The sequence below is a fragment of the Nycticebus coucang genome, chromosome 16 (genome assembly GCF_027406575.1).
Source record: "Nycticebus coucang isolate mNycCou1 chromosome 16, mNycCou1.pri, whole genome shotgun sequence".
In the NCBI taxonomy this organism is placed as follows: Eukaryota; Metazoa; Chordata; class Mammalia; order Primates; family Lorisidae; genus Nycticebus; species Nycticebus coucang.
Genome location: NC_069795.1, coordinates 74,898,992 through 74,922,054, shown reverse-complemented (window position 1 = coordinate 74,922,054; position 23,063 = coordinate 74,898,992). Strand labels below are relative to the sequence as shown.

General features: G+C 45.4%; 1 protein-coding gene across 11 annotated transcripts in view; it reads left to right on the top strand.

Annotated features, from left to right (window-relative positions):
* Positions 1-23,063, top strand: part of SLC12A8 (solute carrier family 12 member 8) — a 156,307-nt gene that overhangs the window by 42,513 nt on the left and 90,731 nt on the right. The window contains exon 2 of one of the 11 annotated variants that reach the window (XM_053564409.1): positions 11,561-11,664. The exons of the other annotated variants lie outside the window; for them this stretch is intronic. Within the exon in view, the coding sequence (XP_053420384.1) occupies positions 11,561-11,664 (104 nt within the window). The remainder of the gene's footprint in view (positions 1-11,560; positions 11,665-23,063) is intronic. 11 annotated transcript variants of the gene reach the window in all.

Sequence of the window (23,063 nt, the reverse complement as noted above, 5' to 3'; positions counted from 1 at the left end):
AAAAAGACAAGAAGGAAAAAACCCTAGTGCCTGAGGGTTAACAGTGATTATCTTTCTGTTGAGACTTTGTATGGCAGGATTGCCTTATTTCTACTTTTCCTTCAGTTGACTAGTATTAACTCCTGTGTTGATTAGTGAACTCATTTTTAGAGTAGTTTTACAGAAAATTGACCCAGATAGTACAGAAGTTCCCATCTTTTCTCACCCTTCCCCATCACAGTTTCCCCTTCCATTGACATCTTCTGTTAATGTGGCTCGTTTGTTACTTGTTGCAATATTGATATTGTTTTGACTAATGTCCATAGTTTAGTGGTGGTATAGTCTGTGTGTTTTAACAAATTCCATATATCCACTATTACAATATCGTACAGAAGAGTTTCACTGCCCTAAAAATCTCCGGTGCTCCACCAGTAACCTCCTCCCCTCCTGGCAACCACCGATCTTTTTACTATCTTCATAGTTTTATCTTTTTCAGAATGTCATATAGTTGGGATCCCACAGTATGTAGCCTTCTCAGGTTGATTTCTTTCACTTCATAATATGCATTTAGGGTTCCTCCATGTCTTTTTGTGGCTTGATAGCTCATTCCTCATTTCTTTTTGCCACTGAATAATATTCCATTATCTGGATGTTTATTCATCAATTTACCTGCTAGAGGACATGTTGGTTGCTTCCTGTTTTTGGCAATTATGAATGAAACTGTTATAAACTTCTGTGTTCAAGTTTTTCTGAGGATACATTTTCAACTCATTTGCATAAATATCTAGACATAGGATAGTTGGGTCATATGGTAAGACTATGTTTAACTTTGTAAAAAACTCAGACTGGCTTCTAAGGGGACTGTATCATTTTGCAGCTCCACCAGCAGTGAGTAAGAGTTCCTGTTGCTCCTCATCTTTGTCTGCATTTGGTATTGTCAGTTTTTCGTTTTTGTTTTTGTTTAGTCATTCTAATAGGTGCGCAATGTATCTCCTTGTTGCTTTAATTCACAGTTCTCTAATGGCATGTGATATTGAGCGTGTTTTTGTATACGTATATGCCATCTGTATATCATCTTTGGTGGAGTGTCTGTCTAGATCTTTTACCCTTTTAAAAAATTGGGTTTTTCCTTTTTTTTTTGCAGTTTTTGGCCAGGGCTGGGTTTGAACCCGCCACCTCTGGCATATGGGGCCAGCGCCCCACTCCTTTGAGCCACAGGCGCTGCCCAAAAAATTGGGTTTTTTCTTCCCATTGATTTTAAGTGTTCTTTGTACACTTTGGATACAGGCCCTTTATCAAACTTTTTTTTTTTTTTTGAGACAGCGCCTCACTCTGTTGCCCCAGACTAGAGTACCATGGCCTCAGCCTGGCTCACAGCAACCGTAAACTCCTGGGCTCAGGTGATCTTCCTGCCTCAGCCTCCTGAGTAACTGGGATTACAGGTGCCTGCCACAACGCCCCACTAATTTTTCTGGTTGGTGTTCTGGCTCAGGTCTCTCACAGGATTCTGTCAGTGTTAGTCAGCTGCAATCATCTGAAGGCTTGTCTGGGGATTGGGGGCAGGACAGCTCACCGGCAAGTTGGCCTCACTTGTTACTGGGAGTCTCAGTTGCTCTCCATGTGATCCTTTCCTGAGTGCTGCTTTAGTGACCTCTAGACACAGGTGAGTAAGTCATTACCCAGAGCAAACAATCAGAGAAAGAGAGAGACAAGATAAAAGCTTTTCTTTTTTATGATCTAACCTCAGAAGCCACACAGCAGAACTTCCACCATAATCTATGCTTTGGAGCGAATCAGTAAGTCTGGCCCTCATTCACATGAAGGGGAATTAGTTTCAGACTTTTGGAGGGAGAAATATCAAAGAATTTACAGGCACATTTTCAAGTACAACAGTTAACTTTAAAACCAGAAAAAAATTTAAATACATTTATGTTAAACTTCATATATGTGTGTGTGTGTGTGTGTGTATATATATATATATATATTTTTTTTTTTTTTTGTAGAAACAGAGTCTTACTTTATTGCCCTCTGTGGAATGCCGTGGCATCACACAGCTCACAGCAACCTCCAACTCCTGGGCTTAGGCGATTCTCTGGCCTCAGCCTCCCGAGCAGCTGGGACTACAGGTGCCCGCCACAACACCCGGCTATTTTTTTGTTGCAATTTGGCCGGGGCTGGTTTTGAACCCACCACTCTCGGTATATGGGGCCGGTGCCCTACTCACTGAGTCACAGGCGCCGCCCTGTTAAACTATATTTTTCTCTTTTTTTTTTAAAGACAAAATAAACATTTTTATACTGTAAAAAAAAAAAAAAAAAAAACTTAAAATTTGTAAAGTGAAAAGTGAAAGTATTCTCCCCTCCGGCATTCCCCCAAACTGGTACACATCTTCGCAGTCTCTTCTCTGTTTTCGTACAAACAGACATGCACACATGCGCGTACGTAAACACGAACGGCGTAGTTCTTTGTAAAAATGTCATTAAATTCTACCTTGTCTTGCTGCGTTCCCCTCCTCCCACTCCTACTGTGTCCTAGGCATCCTTCAATATCAGTACACTTAGGATTCCCTCCATCTTTTAAAACGCCTGCACAGCCTTCCGTGTTATAGATTTAAAATGCTTTATATTTAAAGATTCATTTATCGATGGCTATTTGGGGTATTTTGCAGTTTGTTGCTATTAAAAATATTGTTGATGTGAACATCCTGAATACGTACAGAAGTTGGAGCTCCTTCCTATAGGGTCAAGGCTTATAAGTAGAACGCACAGGACAAAGGCGACCGCATTTTACATTTTGTTCGGTTCTGCCAAATTGCCCTTGAATAATGTTGGTCCGTTCTGAACTCCTAGTGATAGTAGGTAAGAGTCTCTGATTCTCCGTATCTTGGAAAATAATGGATATTACTATGAATAAAAAAGTAGTAAAAAAGATAGTAAAGTAGTAAAGTAGTAAAAGATTGGTGGTTGATAGTAGATAGTAAAGTAGTAAAAAAGTTGATAGTAGATAGTATAGTAAAAAAGATCGGTGCTTGCCAGGAGTGGGGTGGAGGTGGGGGCTACAGGTAGAGCACAGGGCATTTTTAGGGCAGTGAAACTCTTCTGTGTGATACTGTAATAGTAGATACATGGGATTCTATTGTGTATAACTTGGAAATGGTGCTGTTTAAAAAATGTGTATTTGCACAATAACGGTATATGAATTCATTAACCTCACCTCTAACTTTCCTACTTGGCCTCTTCTCTACACACTCGTACACTTCCAAGTTCTTTAAAAACGTGATGCTAAGATCAAAAGGTAAATTTACCCTGGATTGCTGGATTGCTCAATTTCGGGGCTCCAGTGAAGGAAAGCTCACTCCAGCAAAAACAAAACAAAACCTCAATCTTTTAAATTTCTTCCCTGAGATAGGCCAAAAAATGTAATCTCTTTTTTTTGGTGTATTTTAGAGTTTTATTTCTCAGACATGTATCCTTATCATTACTAAAATAAAAACAAATACAGACTAATGAGGCAGCTGCTTATGAAGGATTTGGAGTAGCTGTAGCCTAATATTCCATATCCATAATTTCCCACAGTTGTGAGTATAGTGTTTAAAAACTGGATTCAGAGGTCCTTAAACTTTTTAAACAGGGGGCCAGTTCACTGTCCCTCGGACCGTTGGAGGGCCAGACTATAGTTTAAAAAAAAAAACTATGAATCAATGGGCAAGAGACATGAATAGAACCTTCTCTAAAGATGACAGACGAATGGCTAATAAACACATGGAAAAATGTTCATCATCCCTATATATTAGAGAAATGCAAATCAAAACAACCCTGAGATATCATCTAACCCCAGTGAGAATGGCCCACATCACAAAATCTCAAAACTGCAGATGCTGGCGTGGATGTGGAGAGAAGGGAACACTTTTACACTGCTGGTGGGACTGCAAACTAGTACAACCTTTCTGGAAGGAAGTATGGAGAAACCTCAAAGCACTCAAGCTAGACCTCCCATTTGATCCTGCAATCCCATTACTGGGCATCTACCCAGAAGGAAAAAAATCCTTTTATCATAAGGACACTTGTACTAGACTGTTTATTGCAGCTCAATTTACAATCGCCAAAATGTGGAAATAGCCTAAATGCCCACCAACCCAGGAATGGATTAACAAGCTGTGGTATATGGATACCATGGAATACTATTCAGCCATTAAAAAAAATGGAGACTTTACATCCTTCGTATTAACGCGGATGGAAGTGGAAGACATAATTCTTTTTTTTTTTTTTTTTTGGTTTTTGGCCGGGGCTAGGTTTGAACCCACCACCTCTGGCATATGAGACCAGCGCCCTACTCCTTGAGCCACAGGCGCCGCCCGGAAGACATAATTCTTAGTAAAGCATCACAAGAATGGAGAAGCATGAATCCTATGTACTCAATTTTGATATGAGGACAATTAATGAGAAGATTATGGGGGGGAAAGCAGAAAGAGGGACAGAGGGAGGGGGGTGGGGCCTTGGTGTGTGTCACACTTTATGGGGGCAAGACATGACTGCAAGAGGGACTTTACCTAACAATTGCAATCAGTGTAACCCGGCTTATTGTACCCTCAATGAATCCCCAACAATTAAAAAAAAAAAAAAAAAGAAATATCACCCTGATACCAAAAACAGGAAAAGACCCAACTAAAAAGGAGAATTGCAGACCAATTACACTCATGACTATAGATGCAAAAATTCTCAACAAAATCTTAGCCAATAGATTACAGCATTTTTTTTTTTTGAGGCAGTCTCACTCTGTTGCCCCAGGCTAGCGTGCCTTGGCCTCAACCTAGCTCACATCAACCTCACCAAGTGATCCTCTTGTCTCAGCCTCCTTGGTAGCTGGGACTACAGGCACCCACTACAATGCCCAGCTAATTTTTCTAGTTTTAGTAAAGGTGGGAGTCTCGTTCTTCCTCAAGCTGTTCTCGAATTCCTGACCACCAGGGATCCTCCCATGATGGCCTCCCAGAGTGCAAGAATTACAGGTGTGAGCCACCACATCCAATGTATCTTTTTTTAAAATTTGCTTTTCTGAGATCATAAATGAGGATGATTTTTTTCATATTGTTATTGACATTGTATTCTCTTCTCATTGAATTCTCTCTAATTTTTTCCTTTTTTTCATGAGCTTATCTTCTTAATGATTTATAAACACTCTTCTATCTTAGAATTAATTCAGCACGAAACAGTTATTTGTTTAGTTTTATTAGTACTAAACAATGCTTGTTAGATAAGTTGAAAACATTTTTTGTAATATGTCATCTGTCCTTTTAAAATTGATTTTTATACTTAATGGAAGTAATACATATGCATAGAAATATTCATTTTTAGGCCAATCATACTCTGATTGTTTTCTTTCTTGTTTATCTTCCAGCTTTTCCCGAAATTAAGCTTACCCCATATATTAGCCTCCCCAGGGCTGCCCTTAACAAATTACTGCAATGGGGAGGCTTAAAACAACAAAAACTTATTCTCTCCCAGTTCTGGAGGCTAGAGGTCTGCAGTCAGGTGTTGGCAGGAAAGCGGCTTCCTTCAAAGGCTCCAGGCTGATCTGACCTGGGGATCCTTAATTTAAGTATATCTGCAAAGACTCTTTTTCACATGTTCCCAGGGTTAGGACCTAAACACATTTTTCAGGGGCCACCATTCAACTTACCATACTTCCTTATTTTTGTTATTTTCCAGGGTTTTATTAACATATGTAAAAATGCTCCTTAAAGCTTTCCAGTACTTATTGGTATATTTCCCCATGCTCTCCCTGGAGATTGCCTTTGGCCTTCCTTCTCCTGGAGGGACGTTTTCCAGCCTGGATCCCCGGTGTTGTACTGGTTCTTCCTGTCCCTGCTCCCAGGCGTTGACTGATCCTTGTTGTCTGGATCCCAGACCATCCTCTTCTGTCTGAGACAGCAAATGGCACTTTTCCACCTTCACATGCGATTGGCAGGAAATATCAAATCTAGGTTGAAAATAATTTTCCTGTAGAAATTTGAAGTTATCCTGGCTTTGTCTTTGTCCCCTATTATTCAGTGGGACCCAGGAGTTTGGGGCCGTTCTGACTATTGCTTTTGGTAGATGACTTCTAACAAAGTCCTTAGAATCATCCCTTTGGCCCTGACGGTCTACAATTTCATAATGATGATTTTTATTCATTGGCGTGGGCCTGTTCAGCCTGGGACTTTCAATTTATTTGACAATTTCTTTGTTTTTGATTTGTCTTCTTCTTGAATTCCTACTAGTCAGGTATTACAGCTCCTAGTTTGAAGTTTCTGTTACTATTATTATTACTTTTTTTTTTTTTTGTAGAGACAGAGTCTCACTTTATGGCCCTTGGTAGAGTGCCCTGGCATCACACAGCTCACAGCAACCTCCAGCTCCTGGGCTTAAGCGATTCTCTTGCCTCAGCCTCCCGAGTAGCTGGGACTACAGGCGCCCGCCACAGCACCTGGCTATTTTTTTTTTTGCAGTTTGGCCGGGGCTGGGTTTGAACCCGCCACCCTCGGCATGTGGGTCTGGCGCCCTACTCACTGAGCCACAGGCGCCACCCTATTATTACTTTTTAATCTTTTCTTTTATAAAGTTCACTTTTTTCCCCTCCCTACTTTGTGGGAGACTTCTTCAGCTTTATAAATGATCTTTCTACTGCATTTTTTATTTTGGCTTTTGTTTCCAAGAGTTCTTTCTTGTTCCCCAATTGTTAATTTTAAAATCACATCCTGTTCTTGTTTCATGGATATAATGTCTCCTGACTGTCTTTGGCTATAAAATATAAGGGTGATTTTACTTTTGTTTTAAATTTTCTTTTGCTCTCTATTTTGCTTTTTTTTCCCCCTAGGGTTTCTTGCCTCCTCCACCACTATGATCTTGTTTTATCTCCCTGTTAATTGCCAGCAGCTTTCTTCAAAGGCCTGCTAGCCCTTGGTTGTTCATCCATTGTTATTGATGAGTCAGTGCAGGGCTGATTATTCTGTGCACAGCCCCCGTGGGTGGCAGGTGGGTGGGCATCACATTGGCTGATCTTGTGGCAAACTGGGATGTTTCTTTGGAAGTCTCCTGAATGTCAGTTTCTGTGGGTCTTTCCCCTGAGGCAGTTTGCATTCCCCAGAGAAGGATCTGCAGTCTCCTTCCAGGGACTTGCCTGGCTGCCACAGTTCTAGGAGCCAGGTGGAGGAGGAAGAGGGACTGGGGGCCTCACAATCAGGGTGCAGGCTTTTATTAGTCCGATTTTTCCCCTGGCACACCCTTCCCCTGACTGGGTCCCTCTGTCTCAAGCTGTCTCCCTCTGTTATCCTCTGTGTCACGATTCTCATTTTGCCTCCAAACTTCCCATAACAATGGTCTTCCTCGTCACTCCTGTTTCCTCACCTCCCAACTCCTTGGCCTGCAGGCAGCAGCTGGGCCCCTTTTCCTTCCTCCATGTCCTGGCCTTCTAAAACAAGCATCGTCGTACAAGACTCTGTGAAGATACAGAGCTTCATTATTGTAAAAAGCTAAACAGCGCAAGAACTTAATTTAAACAAGACACTCTCAAGCATTTGTTTGGCTTAAAGTTCCTAAAATGCCATTTTGTTGGCTCATATTTTCGTTTATGTAACATCACTGTCATGCCAAAACGATCTTATTGCCATAGAAGTCAGGCAAATATAGAGAAAATACATTTTAGAAAATAAAGTAACATGTGGTACATTTGAATTCCATGTTCTGCATTTAAAAATGAAATCATGCATCGCCAGGCTTAATTTTTTGGTTATCTAGGAAGACGGTGGCCTGCCTCCCGGTTGTGCTCTCACATTGCCCTGCTGTGCTAGGGCACTGCCGTCTGTGCACGGCAGGGCCAGGTACCGCCTGGCTCCCCCTTACTGCAGCAGGTGGGAGCTGCTTCTGCTGGCTGAGGGAGGGGCTTGTGCTTGGCTGTTAGGCCAAGGTCACTGCCAGGGAGCTATAAAGGAGGTGGAACAAATATGCCTGCCTCTGCCCAGTGTGGAGATTGCTCTGTCTCAGGTCCCCATGATCCTTGATCTCTAGAACATTTACTCATTTCTTACATGTGATATCCTTTGTCCTGTTTTGACCACCTGTGGTGATTTGAAATCTTATACTCCTGTTACTTCTGTGACATGACACTGTCTAGGCTCTCTTCTTGGTCTAACTGTCTCCTGTTGTGGGCAGGGGGTGACCCTGGGCTCAGTCTTTTGCTGTAAGTGATCTCTTTGTGTCCACTGCATGGCCTCACAGCTAGCCTTCCCCCGTGGCTGTGCTCTCCTCTCCTCCAGCTTCTTTTTTTTTTTTTTTTTTGTAGAGACAGAGTCTCACTTTATGGCCCTCGGCAGAGTGCCGTGGCCTTACTCAGCTCACAGCAACCTCCAACTCCTGGGCTTAAGCGATTCTCCTGCCTCAGCCTCCCGAGCAGCTGGGACCACAGGCGCCCGCCACAACGCCCGGCTATTTTTTGGTTGCAGTCTGGCCGGGGCCGGGTTTGAACCCGCCACCCTCGGCATATGGGGCTGGCGCCTTACCGACTGAGCCACAGGGGCCGCCCTCCTCCAGCTTCTTTGAACTTGGCTCCCATATCACCAATTCTGTCTGCCTACCTGGCAGCCTGGGCTCCATCCGGAAGTAAAGACAAGCAAAGCTAAAGTCCTCAATTTCTCCCCCCGCAAATATTTAATGACCAAATAATTAGCTTGTCTTCTGAATGTCTGTCACCATTTCTCTAAGCCTGGAAAACTTGGAAAATGACATTTGTTTTTTGACACAGAGTCTCATTCTGTTGCCCAGGCTATAGTGTTGTGGCGTTGTCATAGCTCACAGCAACCTCAAACTCCTGGGCTCAAGCAGTCCTCCTGCCTCAGCCTCCCGAGTGCTGGGATGATAAACATAAGCCACTGTGCTCAGCCCAGAAGATGCCTTTTATTTCTCTGTGCACTTTAAGCTTGCCTGTCCTTGTTGGTTCCACACCTCTCACTTGTCATCTGCAGATGCCATTTCTTCTGTGGCCACTTAGATAATTTCCAGATATCAATTTATCTTTTGAGGATCTTCCTTATGGTTGTCTCCAACTATCTCCTAACGGTGACCAACACCTGTGCACTGAGGCCAGCTCACTTTTCCTAACAGGGCTTCATTTCTGTCTCTCCCCAGCTTAAATGTCTTCAGTGGCTTTTTATTGCTATAGGACAGAATCCAAGCCCATTTGGTTTCCATTCCCTGAGCTTCATGGTCCATTCCTAAATTACTCCTTTAGTTCTATCTCCAACTCTGCTCCTTCCTGAACAATTCTCTTCCCCTGAAACTGTGTGCTCACTGATTTATGAATACATATGAATACAGCTCGGCTTCTGCTTCTGGAATTCTTTTTTTTTTTTTTTTTTGCAGTTTTTGGCCAGGGCTGGGCTTGAACCACCACCTCCAGCATATGGGGCCGGCGCCCTACCCCCTTGAGCCACAGGCGCCGCCTTTTTTTTCTTTTTGTAGAGACAGAGTCTCACTTTACCGCCCTCAGTAGAGTGCCATGGCGTCACATGGCTCACAGCAACCTCCAGCTCTTGGGCTTATGCAATTCTCCTGCCTCAGCCTCCCGAGCAGCTGGGACTACAGGCGCCCACCACAACACCTGGCTATTTTTGTTGTTGTTGTTGTTGTTGCAGTTTGGCTGGGGCTGGGCTTGAACCCGCCACACTCCGTAAATGGGGCCGGCGCCCTACTCACTGAGCCACAGGCGCCACCTCTGCTTCTGGAATTCTCTTCACCATGTTCTGTTGGACGCAAGTTCTTACTCTTGGATGCAGTAGTTTGTGGAAATTGAATGTAAAGAAGACCTGGTCTAAAATCCAGGATTTCTGTGTCGTTTCTAGCAGTGTTAGATGAAAACTGACCGAGCCTCAGTTTTCTCATCAGTAAAAACAAGGATAGAAATCATATTTACATGTCCAAGTTGCCTTCCTGCTGTGTGGCAGCCAGGCCCCTGGAGATCCTTGCAGAGAGGCTGCTGCAGCCCACTCAGGCCCTTGGGGACATCACTGAGGGCATTTGAGACTCTGGTTCCTTGTTAAAGGTTTAAAAATAGTGGAAGAATAATTCAAATATATAGAAATATAGCAGCTCAGCACCTGTAGCACAGTGGTTACGGCGCCAGCCACATACACCAAGGGTGAGAGGTTTGATCCTGGCCCTGGCCAGCTAAGCAACAATGATAACTGCAACAAAAATAGCCGGGTGTTGTGGCACTCTACCAAGGGCGACATAGTGAGACTCTGTCTCAAAAAAAAAAAAATAATAATAATATAGCTGATACTCATTTATTCACCAGCCAAATTTAATGGATAGTATTTTGCCAGTTTTGCTTCCGAGCTCTATTAAAAATAAAATAAAATAGAGCATTACAGATCCCGCTTCAGTCCTGCTTTCATCTCCTGCCTCAACTCTCCCAGGCGACCACCATCCTGAGGTGTGTGTTCATTTTTCTACCATATGTAGATGCCACCAGTGGGTTCTGCTATGGTTCAGTGTTAGAGAACCCTACATCCATTTTATCATACTTCCTGGACCCTTTCACGTGATAAATATTTGAATGGTGAATGAATGAATGATTTTTGTAATTTGCTTTTATCACCCAATGTATTTTTGAGATTTATCTAGGTTATCACATGCCGTGACCTTTCACTCACTTTAATGGGAGACACAGACAAGTTACCAAGTGGTGACAGTGCTGTGGGAGGGGTTCTCACAGGGTGCCAGGTGCTCCCCAGGGGTCTCAGTGCCATGGGAGCGGCAAGAGATGCTTTCCAGAGGGGGCTAGCTCTAAGCTCAGGGCGGAGAGAACACAGGATTTAGCAGAGGAAGGAAGGGAGGAAGCAGCTTCTGCAAAGACCCCAGGGAGCCCCATCATGAGGAGACAGAAGCAGAGATGGGCAGAGCCAGTTCTCAGAACGGCTCGGGCTTCATCCTGGGGAAACCTGACATCAGTTTTATGTCAGGTTTCCCGGTATGGAAAATGGCTTGGAAGAGGGATGAAGAATGGAGGCAGGAGGGTCCCGTGAGAGGCTGGTGTGGTGCCCGGCAGAGCCGTGATAACATGCGGCCTCCGGGGATGGGACAGGGAAGATGAAAGGAGATGGGGTGGAGTGGGAGGAGGCTGACACTGGGCCCTGGGATCTGGGAGGAATGCGACACCGGAACAGAATCGGGGGTTGGCAAGGCCAGTGGCAGCTTGGAGTTGGGCCCATGTGGAGATGCCCAGTAGCAGCTGTAGCTGGTGCAGTTGGGGGAGACGAAGCCACTCGCAGTGTGGGGGTGGGTGAGCCCCGGGGTGGGCTGAGCACTGGGGAGAGTGTGCTGATTTGGAAGCAGAAAGAACCGTATTTATTCAGATGGAATGTAATTCACCAGAAGAGTTATTTTTCTCTGTTCTATGTTTTTTAAAACAACCTCTTTGACAGAATTCCAGGCATACGAAGTGGGTTAGCTAAACGTTAATATTCTGTACACAGGAATACACCGAGAATCTCCTCGGGGGACTGTCCACCCTGTTCAGGAGGTAATGAGCACTCAAATGTTTACAGGCTCTGGAGGAATTCCTACCTGGCCTGCATCCAGACAAGGCTTGGGGCGCCCTGCACACACAGCGGTTGGCACATAGTAGGCATTCATGAGGCACTCTGCAGGGGTAAGCACATGATGGAAAGATGGTGATGCTGCCTGCACAGGCTCCTCTGCCCCTGGGTCCATCCTCCCCAGTGGCCCTGTTCTCCCCCTGAGATGAGGAGAGAGTCTAACTGCCACCGTGACTCTGTAAAAAAGCCTTCCTGTGGGCTCCCTGCCCCTGTGCTGGGAGGGCATCTCTGGGGAGGGTTTTCTAGGCTGCATTGATTTAGGTAGTGCCCCGAATAGCCTCTGTGTGGAGTTGTGATTCTGACTTTGTTTTTCTGCCCTCTCAGGGCTGGAGAGCCTTGTCCCAGGACCGCTGGCTGGCTCAACCCTTCCTGTCTGCCCACTGAGGTCCTAGGAGGAAACTCCGACTCCTTTGTGTGGAACGCCCTGTGGTGTCCTGGCATTTACCTTTTACTTGGGAGGCGGGGCTGGGGGTGCTGTGCAACAAAGACTTTCCCATCACAGGTGACCCCTTGGGGAGCTTGGGCAGGGCTATCTTCCCCACTCACTGTTGCAGGAACAGTGACCTAGCGAGCTGGTGTAACTTCCAAGAAGCCAGGCCTTGATATCCAGCTAGCCTCACAATAGCCAATGAATGCTTCAAATGAGGACCTAGCCACCCATCTTGGCCTCTGTTCCTGGGGTTCTTAGCCCTGTCTGCACATCAGAAGCACGTGGGAGGCCTCGGGGGAAATAAAAGAACCCCAAGCCCCATTCAGACCAAGCAGTCAACACCGCTGGGGTGGGACATGTGGTCTGCATTCTCAAGAGAGCCAGGTGGTTGTACTGTGTGGCCAGGGCTAGGAAGCCTTGCCTGGCGCCTGCTCTGTCATCTGCAGAGACAGGCACTCAGGCTCACTAAAGGACAAACTAACATGGGGCAAGGTCAAATAGATTAGTTCCAGGCTGGCAGAACTCTGGGGGAAAAGACCATGGTCCCTGCCACACGGGGTGCAGGCTCAGGGAAGGGCCTGGAACTCTTTACTTAGCCCTGATGCAAGGGATCCTCTTTCCTTGGTCCTTCTCACCTGACCTGTAGCAGGAACTACTGGCCAACATTGCCAGAGCACTGGTTTTTCTTGCAAACCTGCACAGTTGGAAAGAACAGATCAGGAGACTCCTTGTCACAGCTCAGGTCTATCTCAGGGTCACAGAGGCCCTCAGGTATTCTGTCTGCACCTGTAGCTGTTCTCAGCTACAGCCACCCATGCAGCACACAACCGCTTACTTGAGGAGACGGATTTGGGCTGGGTGGGTCTGCTGCTCCTTCCCCTCGTGTACACCTTGTGGCTTCGTTCATGGTGACATGGTCTAAGGGATCCTGCTGGTGAGATTAGGGCTGGGATTGCAGAGAGGTGCTTTCACTGGGGGTTGCAGGAGTGCTAGGTGCCCCATTGCCCCCTGAGTGGCCTATCACAACCATAGGAGTGCTGTGAGCGCAAGATGTATCTCCATCACCTTGGTGTCCCCCAACACCAGCCCAGGGCTCGCCATGGGCCAGTGCTCACTCAGTATATTTAAGGGAGTGAATGCAGATTGAGTCAAATGGAATGAAAGGAGTACAAGAGGAAGGCTCTGGAGAGCCCCAGCCCCTTCCCTTCTTATCTGCGGCCGCCTGGGCAACGATCCTCCCCAGGCCTCCCTCCGCAGAGGCGCCGACCTTCCTGTTTTGGCAGCGGCCCTCAGGTATTCCGTCTGCACAGGCTGCGGCTGGCACAGGATCGCACAATGCCTGTGTGGAGGCCCGGCCCAGGGCGGGGTCAGGTTGCAAGTTCACTCAGACCTTCTTGGGAAGAAGGAAGGAAGGAAGGGTTGCGCTGAGAAGAAACCGGGGCTTTGAAAGTTTTCCTCCTGGATTTGTGTGTGTTAAGGAATGGAGGTGCTCAGGATGGATCCATGGTACAATTAGAATGCATGTCTCCCCTGTGGTGGGTCTGCAGCAACAGTGTCGTCCATGAATGCCTGTGTGCTAGGAGGAGGTCACAGCCTCTGGAAATAACAGTTCTGCGTTTTTGTTTTTTTTTGTAGAGACAGAGTCTCACTGCACCGCCCTCGGGTAGAGTGCCGTGGTGTCACACGGCTCACAGCAACCTCTAACTCTTGGGCTTACACGATTCTCTTGCCTCCGCCTCCCAAGCAGCTGGGACTACAGACGCCTGCCACAACGCCAGGCTATTTTTCTTTTTGTTGCAGTTTGGCCGAGGCTGGGTTTGAACCCGCCACCCTGGCATATGGGGCTGGCGCCCTACTCACTGAGCCACAGGCACTGCCCCAGCTCTGCGTTCTTTAGAATCTTTCTTTTTTTTTTTTCTGGAGAAAAGTACATGTGCTTCACATTATTATCCATATCCCCTGAGCATATATGGGTAAAATTCACCAAGAATCCAGATAACTGTGACAAAGAGTGTCTTGATCTGTTCTTTCCAACTGTGCATGTTTGCAAGAGAAACCAGGGCTCTGGCAATGTTGGCCAGAAGTTCCTGCAGATCAGCTGGAATCTGGTTGGGGATCTGCTGATGTGCAACATGCACGGACAGTCATACATCCAACGTATGGAAGCCAAAGAGCAAAACCAACTTGACCTTGAACAAAATCTCCCTTTGCTCCTGAACTACACACCAGGAAGAACACATTTAGAGTTGTGGAACATGAGTTTCTATTTGTTAAAAACAAGGCAGTTGTTTCTTGTCAGGTTTTTCTAGTTATAGCACATAGGATTGCAGTGACCTCATTTTTGATCTATGGCCAATGCATTCAACTGTCTGGTGGAATAATCTATTAACTGGGCACCTGCCAATTGTCTGGAATACGGACTAGTTTAGGCATATGTTTTAAAAAGTGATAACATTGTTATGGTCCCTGCCTAGACAAGGGGATGGGAAACCCAAGCAGATCAGCACCAGCCCTGAAGTCAGTTTTGGACGACAGGCTGTGTGTTTGGTAGACCTCCCTTTCCCTCGGCATTAGTTATGTGGTATTTAAGGGCAAACCAACATGCACTTTGGGGTCCTGGAACCTGGATGTGTGAAGTCTGGATGACAGGCCTGATTCCGTGGCTGAGGAACTTAGGCACAGAGAGGTTGAGTGACCTTTGCTGGGTCACACAGAGTGCTCCTTGCTATACCACTGTGCACCCCTGTCCTTGTGACCAGCTGTGTCTGCAGCAAGTCATCACTCACCTGCTTTGAGGGCGTCCCTTGTGATACCAGCTGGTGAAGGAGGCAGCTGTGTTGTTTAGCAGCCCACCGGCAAGCGAAGCTTACCACTTTCAGGGACCCATGTCTTTATCTGGAGTGTGAAATGACTTACACAGGTAGTTGGAAACACCACCTGCTTCATCCAAACTTGTGTCTCCAAATAGTGACTGATTGACAGATGGTGACAGCTGTGGACATCAGGAGGAGAAGGACTGGCCACAGCAAGGTCAATGAAATAGAAAGTAGACCTGGGGTTTTGGTGTTTTATAAGAGACAGGGTCTCACCCTGTTACCCAGGATGGAGTGTGGTGCTGCGATCATAGCTCACTGCAGCCTCTAACTCCTCGGCTTAAGTGATCCTTTTACCTTTGTCACCTGAGTAGCTGTGACTACAGGCATCCACTGCTGTGCCTGGCTAATTTTTTTATTTTTATTTTTTTGTAGAGATAGTGGAGTCTTGCTATATTTCCCAGGCTGGTCTCAAACTCCTGGGCTCAAGCAAACTTCCTGCCTCAGTCCCTCAAAGTGCTGAGATTACAGGTGTGAGCCACCACACCTGGTCCTTGAGGACATTTGGATGGAAAGAACTTCACTTGCCGAAAGACAGTTATGTGTAGACCATTACTTATCTATAACAGTACAGATAATAACAGCTAGCTCTTTTTGAGCACTTCTGTATGCCAAGCACTGTTTTTTGTGCTTTACATGTTGATTCATTTAATTCTTACAAAATGAAGTAGATACTATGATTATTCCCATTTGAGGTATAGATAAATTGAGGTGGTGAGAGTAAGTAACTTGTTTCCTATGGGTAGAGTTGACAGATAGATCACCCAAGCTCTCACCCATTACATTTTATCACCTTTGAGGGTACTGATGGCCCTAGACCTGGGCCATAAGCCAGAGATGTGGAACTTCTAACCTAGACTTAATTTAATCTGGTCTTCATGTCAGGTTTTTTTTGACACAGAGACTCACTATGTCGCCTTTGGTAGAGTGCCATCGCGTCACAGCTCACAGCAACCTCAAACTCTTGGGCTTAAGAGATTCTCTTCCCTCGACTTCCCAAGTAGCCGGGACTACAGGCACCTGCCACAATGCCCAGCTATTTTTTGTTGTTGTTGTGGTTGTCCCTGTTGTTCGTCAGGCCCAGGCTGGATTTGAACCCCTCAGGTCCAGTGTATGTGGCTGGTGCCCTAGCCGCTGAGCTACAGGTGCCAGCCTTCATGTCAGTTTTTAAGAGGTGGTACAATTTACACCTGAAATCGTAAGAATGCAAAGGAGATTCTCAAAGTCTTTACTGACACTATACCGAAATCTTACAAAATGGAGACACGGCTTCATGAAGGTAAATAATATTTTTCTCTGTAAAATGAAGTGTAGCACTTTGGAGAAAAAGAACAGAATGGGGCTTACCCCTGAACCTGGAGAATAACATCAGTGATTCTAAAATTTAGAATTAATCTCTTGAATTCTTTTACCACAGAACAGTCTTTAAGAGTGTGTAGGACATATGTACAGAGTAAAGAACCACTGTGTCATCCGGGCGCCCAGGCTAAGGGCAAGAACATTGCCTGTGCCACTGCTCCTCCCTATAGACGCAGTCACTGTCCAACGTGCACATTTATGTCCTGCTTCTGTTTGTAGAGTCATCAACTCTGTATGTTGTTGGGAGAAATCAGAGTTCGGAGCCATGCAGGGAGGTGAGTGCAGGGCGGCTGGAGGAGCTCTAAGAGGTGTCAGTCTAGACGTGTGGAGGGAATGCGTTGCAAGCGAGCTGCTCCGTGTTCTGCTCCTAAGCTCACCATTGCCCCTCTCCTGCCCTCAGAGGTAGGTCCAAGCAGGACATTTTGGTGGGGGGGGGGGTGTGCGTGCAGGGTGCGGTAAGGAGGGGAGAGCAGCAACTTTGTCAGCTTGTGGTCAAGACTAGTCAAGAGCATGGCTCGGCGCCTGTGGCTCAAGTGGCTAAGGCGCCAGCCACATACACCTAAGCTGGTGGGTTCGAATCCAGCCCAGGCCCGCCAAACAACAACGACGGCTGCAACCAAAAAATAGCCGGGTGTTGTGGTGGGCGCCTGTAGTCCCAGCTACTTGGGAGGCAGAGGCAGGAGAATCGCTTCAGCCCAAGAGTTGAAGGTTGCTGTGAGCTGTGATGCCACAGCACTCTTACCCAGGGTGACAGCTTGAGGCTCTGTCTCAAAAAAAAAAAAAAAAAGACTAGTCAAGAGCAGATATGAACCTGAGATGCGCTCGCCCCGCTGTTCTGACCTCACAGCTTCTCACCACTAGAATCTCTATCTGGGGGCCGCAGGGATCTTTGCCAGGAAAGCCCCTAACACTTCCTGGGTCACATTGCCTCAGTCTGGGTGGTTATCCTCTATTTCTGTGCGCACTTACTTTTTAGCCTCCAAAATTCTGTTTCTGTTTTCTCTTCTGTGTTCCTGTTCTTATGGATAAAAACTTCTTTGACGTGTATGAGTGGGATTTGGAGAGGGAACCAGATTAGGTACATGTATTCTGTCTGCTGTTAACCGAGAAGGCTGGTGTTAATTTTAAACAACAAACTAATCATGTTGAAAATTTTTAAAAATTAGAGGCTTTTTCTCCTCCCAAAGTATCATTTTTCTCATCAATCAAGGGGTATTTGTATATCTTTTTGCAAGAGATCAATGTCTGTCTTGCTCTTGCGAACTCTAAAGTCCTGAATTCAGAGCTGTAATCACTGTGTGTACATGTCCGTAACTCTGATTCTGGGGACCACTGGTGAATCCTGAGTATGCTTTGTAAACAGAAGGTCTCTGAGTCTTCTGAGGTCGTCTGGGATGATACTGCAGTGAAGATTTTTAGAAGGTGTTTTCTCTGGGCGGGTTGCTGCAGTATCATTTCTAAGTTGGTGTCATGATAAATATTTGCAACGACTTGCTGCCTTCAGTAGGTGTGACCTGAAGCATTGACACTTAATCATAACAGTGAGAAACTGTGAATTAGCATTGAGAAAACCTTTCAAAGTGACACCAAGAACTTTTCTCCCCCACATTTGAGGATTTGCAGGCTACAGAGAAACAAGTTTTAGGCATTGCTCTGGGGAAAACAGCGATTCCATGCTCCAAGTATGTGGGAATAGTATCTAAGGAAAGAGCTTGAACTATCTAAAGAGGATTCTAGAATAAAAGCCTGTTGGGCATCAGGGCTCCCTAGGGTGAAACATAAGCTAAGAAATGGTCAGCATAGAAATGAAACGGTAGCCTGAGTAGGGGGTGGGGAGGAGGGAAGCACTTGTTCCTGGGAAGACTCTCCACAGTACACTTAAGGCTTTGTCCCCACTGCATCCTTCCCCTGACTGGGCACTTCCTCTGCCCCTTGGGTCCCCTTATCTCTGCCTCTCATTGTCCCTTCCCCACCCTGATTTCCCTCTCTCTCCTAACCAATTAATCAAGAAAATTTTTCCTGAGTGCCACTATGTGCAGACCCAAAGCCAGAAGGCAAGAATAAGGCTCAGTCTCTCCCCTAAACAGACATCACCATTCCCTCCTCAAAGGTTTTGAAGGAAAATATGCACATTGCTGGTGGAGGAGGGTAGAGGGACCTTGACCCAGGATGTCAGGGAGGTCTTCAAGGGAAGGGGGATGTGGGAGTACACTCTGGAGGTCACACAGGTGTTCACCTGGTGATGAACTGGGGAAGGTAATCCCAAGGAAAGGGAACAGAATGTGTGCAGGCTCAGGGGTGAGAAAGTGCATGGAAAATTTCATAGAGTGTATTGCAAGAAGCTGGGTATGCTGGTGCTTAGGGCACTGGGCAGGGAGCGTTAGGAGGGCGAGGCGGGAATAAGGCCCTTTCAGGTTCAAGGGCCCGAGGTAACGGTGTTTGGTGTGAGGAGACAGAGGGGACCTCAGGAAACTCACTGCAGTTGGGTAGGCCCCATTGCTTCCAAAACTTCCAAGATTGGCTGGTATCACACCCTTGGTGAAGAATGGAGAATGGACCTGTTTCTGTTCAGATCACAGCCATAGCTGACACCTGGTGTCCCCTGCTGCCTCTTCCAAGGGTCTTCCCTTTTCTTGCCCTGAGGGAGGCCTGGCTGGACAGAATATCATGGGGAATCTCTTGGACATCAAACTTCCTGGAGACCAGCCGCTGCATGGCTCAGGCTCCCACCTCTGGTCCGAGATTGTGTCCAGGAAAGCAGCATCATAGGGCACAAGGGTAGAAATAAATTCTCGTGTCCTCAATAGATGCCATAAGCTTCTCAGGTGTTAAGGATTTCCTTGATTTTGCAGAAAAGTATAGACAGGTCAGGGTGTATCCTATGGACCAGGTGGAGGTAGCCAATTTGAAAAATGAAATAAAGTTTTCTCATCACCAAAAGTCAGAAAACTTTTTTAAAAAAGGAATAAAAAATCATCTAGAGTCTTATTATTCAGAGACAACTACAGAAAATCCCTGACTTACAATGGTTTGAGTTACAATTTTTTGACTTTATGATGGATTTATTGAGGTATCAAATACATTTTCGACTTGATATTTTTCCACTTGTAATGGAGTTAGCAGGATGTGGCCCCATCTTAAGTCGAGAAGCATCATATTTATTTTTATACATTTTCTTCCAGGATTTCTGTCTTGCATACTTGTATTCATATTTGTGATGAGATACTTCATATTAAATTATAATTTTAATTTATTTTTATTAAGAATAATACATGTTTCATTTAAAAATAGGAAGCCTAAGGGCTATTTCCTTATAGGCTTTTTTCTATCCTTTTTTGTTTTAAAACATAATCGAGCCCACATTGTATATATATATATAGTATTTTTTAGTTCAAATGAATGTAGCAACATTTGGAAGGCCCAGATGGGATGTAATATAAACAGAGGTTTGGTGACATAGCTTGAGAATTTTCCTAGTCTTTCTAGTTAGAAAGACAAACAAATAAACAAAGCAACCAGGACTAACTTTAAAATTCAACATGTATTTTTAAGGATGCAGAAGTCATAAAAGCTGAGTTAAAAGACCAGTAGATTTTTCTCGTGTGGTTGAACTAGGTTTGTTCTTGGGAATGCTGCCTGGGTTGGTGTGGGCACACGTGGAGAGGGCCGAAAGGTAGGATGCCATTGTCCAGCCAGGAGAAGGCACAGCCTGGAAGGACGCAGGGGTGGAGGTGGAGATGAAGGCCAATGCAACTTGGAAAACAATTTTGTGATCTCATCCTCTTGGTTTGTTTCTAAATACCCCCTTAATTTTTTCCATTCCCACCCTTTGCACCCTGCCTCACACCATGTCTGCTGTCTGCCATCAGGAACACACATGCACCCCTGAACTCAAACAAAATTTATTTTAATCAGTGAGACTATTGATAGAGTGTTTTCCTTGTTAGTTTACGACCCAAAATGATGATGATCATAATAAAAGGATCCTATGAAAATGTAGATATTTGTCTTCCCCACAACTCTGGCTGTGTGTAGGTGGTCACCCATGAGATGGCACCTGAGATGCTGTGTACACATCACCCGGCTCTGGGTCTGGCACGTGAGCTCCAGCACTTCACTCCCTCTGGTACATCTTGGCCTGCCCCGTCCACCCATGATTCAGTGACTAATGCCTTCTCACTCTGAACCAAATCATTTGCATGGTTTCTAGCATGCTTTGTATTTTTAGCCTTTTTTCACACATGTCCTTTCCCACCAGACGTAGGACTGCAGCTCACCCACGTGAGCATGATAAGGTGGCCTGGTGGGGTCTCTGCCCAGCCTGGACCTGGATCACTTCCATATTCAGCTGTCATTTGCATGTGAAAATGTGTGGCTCACAAGTCTGTGCCCCAAATAACACTCGCTTTCACCCTGAGCATCCATCTAGAAATGTGAAGGGAAATTTCCCCTGCTTTTCTGAGAATTTGTGTCACTTTTCTGAAAAATTTAAAATGCTGGGTTATGAAGTTGAGGGATGTTTTTGTTTTTGTTTTTTTAACTTTATTTTTGTTTCTTTTCTTTCTTTCTTTTTTTTTTTTCTGTTCTTCCTTTGGCGATTCTCTTTCCCTCAGCCTCCCCAGTAGCTGGGATTACAGGCGCCCTCCATAACGCCCGGCTATTTTTTTTGTTGCAATTTGGCTGGGGCTGGGTTTGAACCCACCACGCTTGGTATATGGGGCTGGCGCCCGACGCACTGAGCCACAGGCACCACCCAGGCAATCAGATTTTTATGTTCAATGTCTACATCAGTCAGTGTACTAGAATCTTGCAGCACCTTGTCAGACATTCCTTACCAAATGGCCCAGATAAAATTAATACCTTCTGAAACACTAAGTATATTTCTGCTTATATGTAGAGAAAGTAAAGTGAAATAACTTACTAGGAAGAGAAGAAAGTTGTGCGTCAATCCATGTTGCTCTACATTTCTTGAATTTAAGACTTGAAGATGGTATAGTAACCAAGGAAGGTAATACCGTAGTCTCCCCATCCTTGGTTTCCCTTTCTGAGGTTTCAATGACCCACAGTCAGCGGCAGTCCAAAATATTAAATGGAAAATTCCAGAAATAAACAGTTCACGAATTTTAAATTGCACGCGGTTCTGAATAGTGTGACGAAATCTCTTGCTGTCCCGCTCCATCCTGCCCAGGACATGAATCATCCCTTTGTCCGGCGTATCCGCACTGTGTCGGCTGCCTGCCCATGAGTCACTTAGTAGCCAGTAGGATGATCAAATCGAGTATTGAGTGCTTGTGTTCAGGGTCAGTAGCAGCCTGACGCTACATCACAGCGCCTAGATCATTCCCCTCACTTCGTCTCATCATGTAGGCATTTTGCCATTTCCCATTGTCACAGAAGGGTGAATACAGTATGGTAAGATATTTTGAGAGAAAGAGACCATATTCACGTGACTTATCATAGTAGATTGTGATAATTATTCTATTATTAGCTATTGTAATTTATCTCTGACTGTGCCAAAGTTACAAATTAAACTTTACCAAAGATCTGTATGTATAGGAAAATCCTAGTGCATATAGGGCTGGGGGCCATCTGTAGTTTCAGGCATTCCCTGGGGGTCTTGTAATGTATTCTCTGTGGTAAGGGGGATACCTGTAATCATCGATGCTTGCTGAGCATTTTCTGTCTGCCAGGCACTACACCAAGCATTGTCCATTTTATTTTATTTTTTGTTTGTTTGTTATCTTGAGATAGGGTCTTGCTTTGTCACCTGGGCTAGAGTGCAGTGATGTCATCATAGCTCAGTGTAACCTCAAACTCCTGGCTTCAAACAATCCTCCACCTTTGGCCTCCTAAAGTGTTGGAATTTTAGGCATGAGTCACTACACCTAGAGAAATTTAAACAACTTTTGAAAGAGATAGGGTCTTGCTATGTTGCCCAGGCTGGTCTTGACCTCCTAGGCTCAAGCGATTGTCTCCCAAAGAGCTAGGATTATAGCTGTGAGTCACTGTGCCCAGTCCCCTACACTGTTACTGTCCCTTTGTTAAAGATGAGAAAGCTGAGGTTCAGAGAGGTTACTTTGTCCAATGTCACACTGCTCATAAGCAGTGGAGACAGAATTTGACCCCTGGCTGTTTGACTTGAGGGTCCGTGTCCTTCTTAGCCATCAAGCTCACGTTGCGTCTAGCTGCTGGAGCCATCACACTATTTACTAATGGAATTACAAAACGAGCACATAGGATGTGGTATTTAAAATGCATTTTGAGACATTGCTAAATAGTGAAGTGAAAGTATTTTGCACTGGGCAACTTAATGCCAAGGTCCTCTCTCTCACTGCCTGTGGGAATCTGGGCCAGGACTGTAACATCTGTGGGGCTTGGTTGCCTCATAATGAAACTTGATTTTTGCCAGGCGAGGTGGCTCATGCCTGTAATCCTAGCACTCTGGGAGGCCGAGGCAGGTGGATTGCCTGAGCTCACAGGTTTGAGACCTGCCTGAGCCAGAGCGAGACCTCATCTTTACAAATTGCCAGGTGTTGTGGTGGGCAGCTGTAGTCCCAGCTACTCAGGAGGCTGAGACAAAGAGAATGGCTTGAGCTCAAGAGTTTGAGGTTGCTGTGAGCTGTGATGCCACAGCACTCTACCAAGGTCAACAAAGTAAGACTCTGTCTCAAAAAAAAAAACACCTTGATTTTGAAATTCACACTGTTAAAAGTCAGTGGGCTGCAATCCTTTCTCCATCTAACTCCTTCATCCCTTTGTATGCAGAGTGGGTATCATGGAAGAACTCTGG